Consider the following 14,744-nt stretch of genomic DNA (forward strand, 5'->3'; position numbering starts at 1 on the left):
CTTGGGGGCGGGGGGGGGGGGGGGGGAGAGTGCGCCTGGGTTTACTCTCCCTCATTCTGATAATCCTGATATTTCCCTTGTGCAGCATCAGGAACACCAGCAGAAGATGTATGAGGCATTATTGAGAATAAACATATGTGTGCCTCGACTCTGACATCAAGACAAACAAAGCTGTGGTCGTCTTTGTGTGGTGTAATATCATCACTTGCTGCCAGCTGTGGCACTTAGTAGATTGTCTCTTTATGTAAACATCCTAATGGACTTTATGGTCAACTAAGTACTTTGAAAGTGTATTCACTGTTGTATTGTTGGAAAATCACATCGGAAACCTCCAGCCTCGCCCGTGGCTGAGGTTCTATGATGCCGCTACAGTGAATGGATTGAGTACTAAATTCTCACTGGCAGCAGGGGCAGAGCAAATGAGATTGGAGAACCCCATCCTTATTGTCCAATTTGTGCACAGGAAGATCCAACAGCAACAATATGATAATGACCAGACAATCTGTTTTAGAAATTATTTGCAAGCACTTAAAGCACAGACTTTCCCTGGGTGTGCCCTATTTAGACTTTTGGAGAAGTTCAAAAGTAAAGGAATAATGTAAAACATATTTTTTCCCAAATCCAATAGGAGGAAATGTATTTGATAATGTCATTCATAGCTCACTACAAATAATCCCCTAACAATACAAGCAGTGCACTTGTTGTATGGCTTATTGAACGGAAACCATGAGTTGGTAATTTTACAGCATCCCTTCCTCAAACCTTAGCCTGTGGTACACACAGAGCATTTGCAAAATGTTCCACAGGACAGAATGGTAATTGTTTATGGGGACACTGTACATTTAAATAAATCTAAAGTTTTACACACAAAAATTGATTTTTAAAAAAATTCTGACCAGATTAGATCCAAACGGGTGTTTTGCACATTTTTAAATGTAGTACAGATCAAGTATCCTTTATCTGAAACCCCTAGTTTTCGGATGTGGTATACCCTAGTTAGGATGAATAAGTAGTGGCTTTTGGAAACCTAGCTAGTAGTGAGGAGCTGGAGAGAAAGGTATTGTGTTCCTCAGTGGCACATTAAACAGTTGGGGAAACAGGGGAGAGCAGCCTCTAGCAGATCAGGCTTGGCACTCGTACCTTCCAACGACCCGCTGATTCCATTTGGATCCGATATCATTATTTGCCCGAGGGGCAGCATTTTCTTGGTTGAACTTAGTTGCAATGATAGGGTTTGGGTCAGAAGAAAAGACCCTCACAGCAGCTCGGCACAAGGTAAGGCAAACAACTAAGATATCCTGCGCTATAGGTCGGGACCTGTTGGCAAGGTTCCCATCAGCTAGGATCGCAGACTTCGTGTGCAAAATAAGTTTGGTTTTGAATGCATGGATAAAGGGTACTTGATCTGTATATTAGATAATTGTTGAGTGTTGTTCAGTACCTAATTGATTCCCTTTCTTCTAGAAGCTGATCCATCAAATGGTTCAAGTCTGGGGACCGGTGCCATTGTTGGCATTCTTATTGTCGTCTTCCTCATCTTGCTCGTCGCTGTCGATGTCACCTGCTACTTCATTAATAAGTGTGGCCTGCTGATGTGCATTGCAGTTAATTTCTGTGGACAACCTGGTCCAGGATCTAAGGGCAAGGACATTGAAGAAGGGAAAGCTGCTTTCTCGTAAGAAGTTTAAATCTTTAATTTACCTGAAATATAATGAGCGTGTTTTAGCAGCAAAGTTAAAGTGTTTAGTAATTGGTGTACTTCATGTCTTTTGCCAGTACTGGAAATAATCTGCGAAAACGTGTTGACAAATCTTGCTCCAGCATTTAAAGTAGTTCAAATTTCTTTCTGAGGTTTAGGTGCTCAAGTTGAGTATTAGAAGGGGGAAAGACATCAGACCACTGAATCACAAGATCTTGGTATCCTGTTGTTTTCTTCACAACTTTGAAATGCCTATCTAACCCTTGAATTACATCACAAGATCTCTGCTATATTAATTATATCATAGTGGAGTTAAGTATTTTGGACACAACTGACAAATTGTATTTCTTTGCATTTTATTAAATTATCAGAGCCCTTTAATTATTTGCAGAGCCTATGAGCTCTATAGAAAAGGCTAATAAACATTTGTTTTAATGGAATGGCTGCCAAACATGAGAAGGGTCCCGACAGTGCTGCTATTTCCATTCCTCACATTCATACCAATGTTCTTCTTTTGTAGTATGGTAATGGTTTCACGAGAATACCTTTGGACTATCTAGCACATCTATCCACAGTGCTTTCTTAAAATGTTTCTTCTAATAATGAATCCCATTTATTGATACAAACCTGTTCCAATTCTTACCTGAAACCTCCTAATGTTTCATGTTCCGCCATCTATGCCCACAATTTGTTCCTCACATGCTGTGGCAATTTTATTGAGGTCAATCTGGTTGATAGGATATTGTAAGTAGTTCAGAGGCCAGACAGTAAATTTCAGACAAGGAGACAATTGATACAGTGGTATCAGGACAATTTGTTAAGCAATGAAAGTTCTACTTAATAAATCAAGACAATCGGTACCCTAGTTTAGATGGTCCTGGGTTCCCACTAATGCAAGTGGTGCAGATGGCTCGTGACTTGTCTTCTTTTGTCTCTCCCTATGCCGTCTTCAATTCCGTGCCACAAAACTCTCCAGGTCTCTACTTTAATCCTCTGCAACCAGTGGCTTTTTCTGTATTCCAATGTACTTGTTGTGTTCTGATTTGTTGATGCATACATATCGCAGCTTTAATTGGTCCTGCTCTCTCATCAATCAATTGTGATCAGTTGACCTCGAATATGTACAAAACAGTGTGACGGACATCCGCCAGACTGGCTGACCACTTCACGCATTAATTAAAGCTCCAAAGTTCATTAGTTTGTATATTTTACGTGAAACACATCCTGCTTTTCTGTTGAATTTAGACCACAACTTTTGATAACATTTCAATACCTGTTCATTTCCTTCCTGTTTTCCTATTCATGTTATCAGCCCTTTTGACAATGTGATTTTGGCTGACTTAAAGCATGAAGGCATTATATCTCTAATGAAACACACATCTATAAATTAACTCTCCATTTATTGAGAACACACGCAAAATACATCCAGTAAAAAGACATATAGCTCACAGCACAGAAAATATAAGAAGTCCACGTCCTACAATATCCACAGCATTTGTTGTTGGTGACTAATTGGTCATTAAGAGTGTGTCCAAAGATTTCCTTGGCCACCGATTTGAAATTTGATGTCTTGCTTTGCTTACAGGAAAGATGAGTCAAAGGAGCCAATTGTGGAGGTACGGACTGAAGAAGAACGGACTCCGAATCATGATGGTGGAAGCCAAACGGAACCCAATGAAACCACCCCATTGACAGAGCCCGAGTAAGTTGCAGTGTGTTTGAGAATGTGGCTGCTTTGTACTGGTCAGCTGGTCTTTTGCTTAACCTTTTTTGTTGACATGGTTGGTGGATAATTTCTGCTTGCTTTATGACTTCTGTGAATTCTGTGAGCTACCGTGCAGTGTTCAATCTAATTTGCCTTGTATTTTCTTGATGGTGCTTCCCAGGCCAGAGTTATCTTATAATGTTGTTGAATGTTTTTGAAGGACCCAGGAAAAATAAGGTCCACGAATTATTAGCTTAAGAGTTATAGACAGTCATGAATTTCAAGGAATCCATGAGGGTTTGCAAATAGAGTTGAAAGTGAATTTACTCAAAACTGCGTGAAATTAACCAAGTTTCCATTGAGCCGGCGCTGATAAAATAATCTTTGATTAAGTTTATCAGGAAAGTTCTGACCTCTGTTTTTATTTATGATTGGCAATGCATGCATGAATATTGGTGGAAAAATAAGTTTCTTTTTACGTTTAACAAACAAGCACTGTAAAGTTCTTAACATGATCGTAACATAATGTAAGTTAAGATTTGAATTGAAAGTGCTTTATAATTTTGCTAGAAGACATACTAAAACTCTTAGAAGTATTCCATTTGTGAATTTTGCTTGAAGTGAATTAATGAAGGAAAGGAATTGTGCAACCAACTAATTTTGTCACTTATTACAACCTAAAATGTGTTCAGGATTATTGAAGTTGAAGTCCTTTCCCATCAGTTTTCTGTAAAGTCTTAGCAGTCATTTATTATACTGACTAAGAATGTTTTTGTAAGACAATCCTATTTTCAAACCCACTATATAGTTCTTATTTAATGTTATAGGTTGCATATGTGGCAGCATGATATAGTTGTTTTATGTGCTTTTGCCTCTTTCTGTCACTATTGCTATATTGTCTATTCTATCCATTTTCTACTCCTGTTGTCCTCACAGGCACGCAGCAGATACCCAGGCTACTGTCGAGGACATGTTGCCTTCTGTCACCACAGTAACCACTAACTCTGACACTATCACTGAAACTTTTGCCACTGCTCAAAATAGTCCAACGAGTGAAACGACTACACTCACTTCCAGTACTGCACTCCCAGTCTCAACTACACCTGAGCCATCGCCTGCTTCAGCTGCTCCACCTCACTCGCCCAAGGCAGCTGTGGCATCACCCACCTCACCTTCCACCAAGTCTCAAGCTGAGGCGGCTCCCAAAGTTGCACCCCTCGTTGATCTTAGTGATGCCCCAGTCTCCGTAGCTGCAACTCCTCCTGCTGCCCAAGTCTCCGTTTCTTCACCTCCTCCTTCTGCCCCGACCTCCGGTAATCCAGTCAATTCCAATCAAGCCTCTGCCCCTCTTCCAGTTTCCGGAACAGTAGAGGAGGCAACAAAAGCTCCTGCCAATAACAGCAAACCTGGCCCAGTTCCCAGTCCCGGAAACCCAGCCAATACCTCCACTACATCAGCACAGCAGCAGCCCAAGCCAGAAGCTCCAACGACTACCAAGAGCCCAGAAATAGAAGCTGCAAAGCCAAACGCAGTGAAGAGCCCTGTGGAGACAACAAAAAACTCCACCAGTGTGAAGAACGAGGCTGCCACTGACAGCAGCAAAAAACCCTCCCAGGGTGAGGACTTTCCAGTTGACGGAGGGACCTTCAAGACCTCAGACATTGACCTTGCAAAGGATGTTTTTGCAGCCCTTGGCACTTCTTCTCTTCCCACTATGGCTGGTGGGAAAGCTGCTGACCTTGCTCCTTCCAATGCAGACGCCGCTTTACCATCTGCTCCGGCAAAGGAAGAGTATGGGCATTTTTCACACTAATGCTACTTGCTTGTCACTGTGTCTTTGTTGTGATGCAACTCTGCTTTCATGTCCTTTCAATTCCTGCATAAAACCTGGTCACTAACTTTGTTAATGTTACCAAAAATAAGACAATTTGAAAGCTACTTTTCTAATAGTCTCTTTTTAAGTTTGCATCTTGTTTTAACGTTCTTGGAGAAAAATCCAGCATTATTGGATATTTAGGTATGGCGGATCACAGTGCTTAGCACGGCTGCCTCACAGCCTCAGGGACCCAGGTTCAATATCTACCTCGGGTGACTGTGTGGAGTTTGAACATTCTTCCCGTGTCTGCATGGGTTTCCCCCGGGTGCTCCGGTTTCCTCCCACTCTCAAAAGATGTGTGGGTTAGGTTGATTGGCCATGCTAAATTGACCCTTAGTGTCAGGGAGATTAGCAGGGTAAATGCGTGAAGTTATGGGGATAGGGCCTGGGTGGGACTGGTTCGATGGGCCAAAGGGCCTGCTTCTGCACTGCAGGGATTCTATGTGAAATCAGTTTGATGGCTTCCTTAAATGCAGAATTTCTGAAAACTTTGAACTGAAATTTGCAATCATCATTCAAATTAAAAACATATTGTTGCACTTTTTTAATCTTTTAATTCAGCGCGAGCCTCTCTCCAACTGAATTGCAAAATTATGTACAATTTAACTCTGTTTTAAATTGTAACGGGCAAGGAATATTTCTATTTGTATCAGCAGTGTTTTTAGTTAGCGTTTTACACAATTTTGCAGTCCCAATGTGCTGGATTGAAGAGACTAATGTGAATAAATTGACTTGTAACAATGACTATAACTTTTAATTGACTTAGAGCAGCAAATAAACTTCCTACGGTGGATCTGCCTTCTAAAGCAATTGCTTTTTGCAGAAGTAGAGAATAAATTTAAATATATTAATGGCAGCGAAACAACATTTACATATTGCCATTGTTCCATGTTTGCTTTCTTTCTGAAAGTGTTTTAATTGTCGCCTTATCCAAATTTGACCCAGGGCCCAATTTGCATCTGGGTTTGGAAAAACACAATCTGCGCACGTTTGCTGCTTATAAAGTGCACACACAATCCATGTGTGACTTTACAAGGGGTTTTTGTCTTTTTTGCATACTGGTCAGGTTCACAGCGCGTTTTGCAAATGCAAAAGAGTGCATGAGGAATGTGGCTGAAGAGTTGGGCTGTTTAGAAGGCCTGTCTCTGTTCTCCAAATAAGAACTCTCACAACACCAGGTTAAAGTCCAACAGGTTTATTTGGTAGTACAAGCTTTCGGAGTGTCGCTCCTTCTTCAGGTGAGTGAAGAGTTGTGTTCAGAAACAGGGCATGTATAGATACAAACTCAATTTACAAGATAATGGTTGGAATGCGAGTCTTTACAGGTTTACCTGTAAGGACTCGCATTCCAACCAGACCTGTAAAGACTCGCATTCCAACCATTATCTTGTAAATTGAGTTTGTGTCTATTTATGCCCTCACTCACCTGAAGAAGGAGCGACACTCCGAAAGCTCGTGCTACCAAATAAACCTGTTGGACTTTAACCTGGTGTTGTGAGACTTCTTACTATGCTTACCCCAGTCCAACACTGGCATCTTCACATCATCTGTTCTCCAACACAGCAGCCTAGCTCCCATCATAGTTTATAGGCTCCTTAAACAACCTTCCCCCCCCTCCCCCTCACCATTCCACCCACCGCATACTTCATCACATTCCCCCATGCCACCCCAGACCACCTCATGTTTCCCATGACCCTGAATGCCATCTTCATGCCCCTCCCGTGTGTCCTGCATAAGCTCTAACCACTGTGTGCGTACAGTTCTCTAGAGCCACGCAATAGTAGTGGGAATTATTTCACAATCATTGAAAAACCATTAAACCTGCAACAATCTAAGAGAGCCCTGAAGACAAATTCATTATCACTGGACCAGAAAGACCTAGATGAAATAATAACATATGATCCCTTCGGCACCACTACTGTTTTTTTTGGAACTGAGTTGCTGTAATAGAACCTGGTTGCTCACAGTATTTTCATCAAAGAATCAGATTATTATACAGTCAAGTACTGCATTTTTCTTTGAACAGCAATAGAATAATACTTTGAAGGACTCCCGCTCCTACAATAGAAAAGTCCAATAACCAACAAATACATTGTAAATCTGTGTCTGAAAAAAGTATATATATAATGTTTTGTGAGTCTTTAATTGCTAATGCGAATGGTTATTTCTCTCCCCCCACCAATGCAGTTACCAGATAGTGCTGCACTCTGACCCCAGCCACGTTAAATAAATTTGCATACACATTGTGCTGACCTCAAAATTGGACCAAAGTGCAAAGTCATCTGTGCCTAAGGCTAAATGCAAAGACTCTGGGTTCTGCGCTTGTAGAACAAGTTGATAACAGGACTTAATACTCTTACTCTTTGTTTCCAGATATTCAGTAATTTCCAGGATTATAGAAACTATTGTAAATGTGACAATCTATCAAGATTTTACTGACCATTCCTCTTAACCACCCCATCATTCTCAATGTGACTCATATCAACTTGTCAAATCGTCACATGCTCTATGTATATACTTAAAATGGATCAAGAAAGAAAGACTTGCACTTATATAGTGCGTTTCACAACCTTAAGACGCTGCAGCTTTTTGCAGTCAATTAAGTATAATCTCTGTTGTAATTTAGAAAGTCAGCAAACAGACTGTTTGTACACATCATGGTCCCACACACCAAATTGAGGTAAATGACTAGGTAATCTGTTTTAGTGGCATTGGTTGAGTGATAAATATTGGTCAGAACTCCACGGAGAACTACCCTGCACTGCTTCTCACAGTGCCAAAGAATGACTGGAATGTCAGCATACATTTGGTGCTCAGATCTCTTGGGTGGAGCTTGAATCTTCTAACTCAGAGCTGCAGGATAACTGGGGAGTAGATGAGAATGACCCAGGATACTTGGCCAAGGATGATTCTGAGCAGACCCCTCATCCCCGACCCCCACAAACCCAATGAAGAAGGACTTAGCTACAATTCTGCAACTCCTTTAGTCACCATAGGCAAGGTTAGGGAACCAATGCAGCAAACTCACATCCTTCCAACATGTCACAGCGTTTCGCAGGTTTATTAGAGATATCCCAATCCAGTGTCACGATATACAATCCAATGTTGTGTCCAGCCATTAACTCCAGGCGCTGTAACAATCTTGTCATTTCAACTATGTGTTATTTCCACTCCAGAACTGGCAAGAGAAACCTCCCTCAGTTTTGCTGACTTTTCCTTATTGATGACCAAGTTTCATGCATGAGTGTCTTTTTAATGTGCATGTATTTTGTTTACACAGAGGGAGTTTTCTGCTGGGAGTGGGGGTTGGTCTCTTTAAAGATCTAGTTAATATACTGTTTGCTGATGGCCAGTTACTGCAATGATTTTTATTTTCTTTCAGAATGTCATTGTCTGCATGCAAGGACTGTGCAGTAAACTAATCTTTAGAAGTGAACTCGAGTGTTGACCCTTAAGGCATTATAAACACTGACATATGATAAGATGCAGTAATTCTAAACCTTTTCATTAATGCTTTGTGGCATATTGTAGTATTTTATTTTTGGGCTGGTTGCAGTTAAGACTGGAAGTTCAGTTATTCTTAAGATTTGTAATGAGACACCATTATTAATCCTTGCAATATTCTCCCTTCAATATAATGGTCCTGTAATAAACAGGTACAGGTACATCTCCTATATCTTTGCCCAGCAGTAGATGCTTTCATTTGAAGATTTCATCAGTTTGAAATTAGCATGGCTTGCGCCTTTTTTATTAGGCGTCCCTTGAATTTGTTGATTGCAACTGAAGGAACCCTTGGCAAAATCGTTCCTGATTATCGGTGTCGATGCTAGATTCCCACTTGGAATTCTTTAGCAGCCCAGTGGAGTGCTCTCCTGATTTTCATAGCCAGTCCAATTCCTGTCTGGAAACTTGCACATGAACCACTGCACATGAGGCAGGCAGTCCTAAATTGGTGTTTCCTGTTGGACAAAAGTGGGCTTGGATGAATTGTTACCACCAAAAGTTCAATGACACGAATAGAATTTTGTTCTGATGGGATTTTCCAGTTGGGTTTCCAAAGAAATACAAACATAGGGTCTGATTCTCCCAGTTTGTGGCGAAGCGCCCAGGGTGGTGGGAAATGGGAGTGTTTCCTGCTGGAGTGGGCAGCATCTTTCACTTGGGATTCCCCCATCTGAAAGATGCAAAGAAGCTCATTTTAAGCAACCCCGCTGTTCTGAGACCAGACCACTCTTTTCCTTTCTCCCTGTCAGAAGCTGCAGGTGAGATCAGACCCATTTGATGTCCTCTGACAGAGAGGAGATGTCAGTTTCACCAGGTGGGGGTGGGTTGGTGGGGCGGGGGGGTGGGGGGGGGCAGCGGTTTCCATTCTGCAATGATTTAAAATCCTGCCAGGTGAATGGTGGGGTCATGGAGGTTAAAGTGACCTGGCCACTTCAGTTGACAGGCTGGAATGCTGATATTGATCACAGCACTGCCTGAAGTCACCATGCCTAGAGTGATCTTCAGGTCTAATAGAGCTAGAAGGGGCAGTCCAGCCATGGCACCTTTACCCCAGCAGAGGGTGCAAGGTCAACTCCTTGCACCCAATCTAAGCCCCAGGACCCTTGAGACACCCGTCCTTTGCAGCCCGACAGTAGAGGGGAAAATGGCCACTGGACCTACCTCCTCAAGCCCCTTCGGGGTCCCAGATGCTACACCAGGGTGTCAGTGCCAGAGAACAGTGCACTGTTAGCCTTGCCAAGGCACTTGGCCTGAAGGAGGGGCTGTGTGGGGTGCTTGAGAGGTGAGGAAGCTGAGTGGAGGATCAAAGGGGGACGGAGTCTGAGGGGGAAGGGGGGCTGAGAGGGGTTCGGGTCACCCTCATGTCTATGTGGTGGGGGGTTACGGGGTGGGTGCCCCTCTTTTATGAGGGGTTGCTGGTATTTCCCTGGATCTGGCACTCCATGTCCCCATTTGTGAGTAGCATATGTAAAGCCCACCCGGTGCTGTTCCTACTGGCGGGCCAGATGAATGGCGGGGGGCTAATATTCAAATTGGCAGGTTTGCATAATTATCGGGTTGCCGTCCGCTCTGGACGAGAAAATGATCGGGACTGGCAGGGCGAGTCAGGTGAATCGCCAAGAGCCCTCACACCTGAAGGAAATCCCGATTTTCGGCCGAAATCCCCATTAAACAGGGCATCAGGATTCCCAACGGGCATCTAAAGACATCGGAGAATTGGGCCCGTAGAAAATAGGAGCAAGAGTAGGCCATTCTGCCCTTCAAGCTGCTCCACCATTCATTGTGATCATGGCTACTCATCCAACTCTGCAGCCTGATCCCGCCTTCCCCAATATCCTTTGATCCCCTTCACCCCAAGAACTATATCTAACTCCTTCTTGAAAAATATGCAATGTTTTGGCCTCAACTATTATTTGTGGTAGCGAATTCCATAGGCTTAGCTGGTTTTATAATCTATGAAGGAACATATCAAAAGTAAAGCCAACCCTGACCATATGTCTTCAATCAACGCTGCACACACATTTTCTCACTTCCTATCAAGGCTCACATGTGGAACATCATCACTTAGGTGAAATTGTTAGGCCTAATGCAACTGTAATGCAGCATGTACAATTATCTTAAAGAGAAAAGAAGAGAAGAAAAATTGTCTCACTCTTGTCCAGTAATGAACATTCTTGTCTACTTATGGGAAGTTGACACCTCAATCGGGTAACGTTCTTTCACCAAGTTTTAACTAAACTTCTTATGTGTTTTCCCATTGGCAAACTCTTCTTCATAAAATGGGCACCTTAAAACTCTTCACTTGTCACATATTTGCATAATGTCACCTCAGTAATGAGAAATAGCTATTTGGAGCCATCACAGTTTGATTTCTCCCAGGATGTATTCCTCTGGTAGTGGTAATCGATCAGCCATAGCACACGAAGGACCATAGGTGTCTCTCTCCATCAGAGAGAGACAATTGGTTATCTTGCTTAAAGGTCAGCACTCTGCATCAAGCAAGCTAAGGAGACAGGACTCCAAGAACTACCACAGCCACATCTGAAAGAAGAGCTTCTTCATATGATTTTTTAAATCTGTTTTTTGGGATGACAACTTCAGTAACGTGGCCAGCATTTATTACCCATCCCTAATTGTACATGAGAAAGTGGTGAGCCTTAACCACAACTCACTGGTACCTCATTCCAGTGCTCATTTTATGTGCAAGTTGAGACAATGAATATTAGTAGATTGAGAAGCACTGAGAACATAACAGCTAAGAACACCACTTGTCAGCCTAACACTCTCGATGGTTATTGGAGTGTGATTAGGAGCAGAAATCTGTCCAAGTTCTCCCACAAACTCCACTTTCTCAACATTGTCCCGACTGAGTTCAGCAAATTTAACTGAGACTAAGGATCTGGGACTATTTTTGTTCTGCACAGTCCTACACAATCTATTGAAGAGGCTGTTGTTAAAGCAGCTTGTCAAATTTAATTATGCCCTGGGTTCTCATCTAAGATAGCCTCAATGGACATTGTCAGTATGTTGATAGTTTATCTAAATACATTCTACATGAAAACGTAGCCAAGGACCCTTGTTATATTGGTATATTGGCGGCACAGTGGTTAGCACTGCTGCCTCACAGCGTCAGGGACCCGGGTTCGAATCTCAGCTTGAGTCACTGTCTGTGTGGAGTTTGCATGTTCTCCCCGTGTCTGCATGGGTTTCTTCCGGGTGCTCCGGTTTCCTCCCACAGTCCAAAGATGTGCAGGTTAGGTGGATTGGCCATGCTAAATTACCCCTTATTGTCAGGGGGACTAGCAAGGGTAAGTGCATGGGGATAGGGCCTGGGTGGGATTGTGGTTGGTGCAGACTCACTGGGCCGAATGGCCTCCCTCTGCACTGTAGGGATTCTATGATCTATATTGCTTGGTACCTCTGCCAAAATACTTTATCACCTTTTGAATAAATGCATTTTTCCGTATTACATGCCTGAGGGGAAAATCCAAATGAACTGAAAAGAAGCGGTAATTTGAGGGGAGATGTTGTTCCAGAGGGTCCAAATTTGCTTAGATGTGGGTTTTGTTCGTAATGCTTCATTCATTTATTTTGGCAATGATACCCTACAGGAAGATTACTTTGGTGCACAATCTTGAAGCTGTGCAATGGAACAGCTCAAACACTTTAATTGCACTAACTGGCACATATTACTCCTGTTCACCTTTTACTTTCTACGGAGTTGGCAGGTTCTGTAATTGATTCCTTCCGTAAGTTGAGCTTTGTGTGGATTTCCTATTTTAAGCATGCCTAAATGTTTAAGTAGTGTTTAGAAACACAGGCTACCTTTGATACAATGCTGTAACGTATTATTCTCATCCCTTTGCATTTGTCACTTCATTTCGGAGCAGTTTGATGTATTTGGTGTTAAAAAAAACAATTGACTAGAAAGTAATGCAAGAAGACATGTTTTTAAAAAATGTAATAAAATTCTCTCCTCCAATTCTGGGCTCATCCTTGCTCAGGAGCATATGAAAATTGAAGACCCGCCAAAAGTAGTGAGTTGTGGTGATACCTTGCTGGTTCCAGTCATTGAAACTTTGCAAATGTGCAGACGGGAAGCAAATTGTCTGTTTGGTTACAGCAGAAGCAGTTTTTTGAACAGAGTATTTGTAATAATAGTATGGTGAGAAATCGCATTTAGTGTAAAGTGGAATGGAAGTGTATACATTACCTTCCCTCATTACGTTTTGTTAGAATATGCATTGCTTAGTTAATCTATCCGAATCCAAGTATTGCGCAATCTTGTATGCCTCATAATATACCTTTTTATTAAGGAGCAGTTTGTGTCATGAGCTGTTTTTAATGCTTTCACCTACTGCTGTGCTTTCTTTTCCTACTCCTGTTGTTCGTTGCACCATATTAATTTGTGGTTTTTTTTATTCGCTTTCTACTTGACAGGAAGGTCCCATTAGAGGACAAGCCCAAACAAGAAGGGACAGAAGTAAAGACGGTTCCTAATGAAGCCACACAAATAAATGAGAATGAAAGCAAAGCATGATCAAAAAAATACACAGAAACTGGTTTCCCTTCAGTGTCTCTTTTATTATTTTTGAACATGTTTTCCTGTTTGTAGATTTCAGCTGAGAAGGGGATCAATTGTGGCACACTTGCTTTTTTGTAAAATTCCTCCATTAAAAGGTTGACCACATAATTAAAATTGGTACTTGTTGAAAAAGAAAACCTGGGATACTTTAATTATAGTTATCATTTTTCACTGCGCTTAGCAAGAATTGTGATTTTTAGATAATGTGTGCATTCTTCAGTTAGAAAGCACTGAGAATACTCCTTCAGTTTCTCCCTATGTTAGTAGAGTGAATAGTTCGAAACAAAAGAAAGAGTTTTGGGTACATACCTGTAGAAATGGCCACAACTGATTTTTATCTTCTTACTTTTTTCAAAGTTAAAAATTATACTGATTAAAACACAGCTTTATAAATTACCGTTGTAAGGCTAGAAATGTGATTGCTTCACCGTTCATACAAGTACATTATGTGCACAAAGCATTGCTATCTTAACCTGTTTATATTTTTTTTATTTGCAAGTTTTGATCCTGAGTTAGCTGTTGACTAAACAGAAGGTTTGTAAATTTGCATATGTGAAGTATATTTCAATTTGCAGTATTCAATTTTAAGAAATGAATATTAATTTTTTGCCAACTTTTTATTTTCAGTGTTTATTGGTTTAAGACTGCAAACCATAATTGTTTAACCTTTACATGTTATAATTGTGTGTAAATGTAACAGGCTTTGTTTTTTTTTTCTTTCAAAGCTTGTTTAAAATGACGATAGTTTAGCCTACTTGCTTTTGCCACTTTTCTTTTGGAATGGAAGTGTATACATTACCTTCCCTCATTACGTTTTGTTAGAATATGCATTGCTTAGTTAATCTATCCGAATGCAAGACCTTAGTTATACCGTATGATTGCACACCATATTAAGACCAGTTTTCTCCATTAAAAGTCTGATATATGTTTATGTTAATCGTTCCTTGCTTGTTTCCACTGCAAAACACCTTCCATTCTTGCAGCCATGAAAGGAATTATGTAGCGTATTTCTGTTTCTGAAGCAATGTTTCAACTTTTTAGACTGCAAGCTTGTGCACTGTGAATGCGTGAATATTATAGTGTGTTTTTGTCATAGTATTTCAAAGAAATTCAGCATAGCTTGGTTGTGAAAGGTGTAGCAGGTAGTTCTGAAGATTGTGTGGGAAAATGCCATCACTGTGGTGGGGTGGGGTGGGTGGGTGGGGGAAATTTAAAAAAAAATAAGGGGAGGCAAACATGTTTGGGCATGAATTCCATGTGTTATAAGTTTTATTGCCTGTAATGTTTAACAATGATGGTAAGACTGGGAGCATTCCCCATTAACACAATCCAATGGGGCTTTACTCTTTCATGTATTTTTATTTCGTGTGCAGTC

At 41.3% G+C, this 14,744-nt stretch overlaps 1 protein-coding gene across 6 annotated transcripts in view; it reads left to right on the forward strand.

Annotated features, from left to right (window-relative positions):
• The window catches only part of LOC144479872 (neural cell adhesion molecule 1-like), a 525,390-nt gene extending 511,883 nt beyond the window's left edge, over positions 1-13,507 (forward strand). For 5 of the 6 annotated variants that reach the window (XM_078198898.1, XM_078198900.1, XM_078198891.1 and 2 more), the window contains 3 exons: positions 1,468-1,675; positions 3,285-3,401; positions 13,225-13,507. In XM_078198898.1, coding sequence (XP_078055024.1) covers positions 1,468-1,675; positions 3,285-3,401; positions 13,225-13,324 — 425 coding nt within the window. In that variant the 3' untranslated portion in view covers positions 13,325-13,507. Of the gene's footprint in view, positions 1-1,467; positions 1,676-3,284; positions 3,402-4,340; positions 4,718-4,771; positions 5,196-13,224 lie in introns of all 6 variants that reach the window. The other variant, XM_078198890.1, reaches the window with a different exon arrangement.
• The last annotated feature ends 1,237 nt before the right edge of the window (positions 13,508-14,744 follow it).

This window comes from Mustelus asterias, chromosome 27, assembly GCF_964213995.1.
Source record: "Mustelus asterias chromosome 27, sMusAst1.hap1.1, whole genome shotgun sequence".
Lineage (NCBI taxonomy): Eukaryota > Metazoa > Chordata > Chondrichthyes > Carcharhiniformes > Triakidae > Mustelus > Mustelus asterias.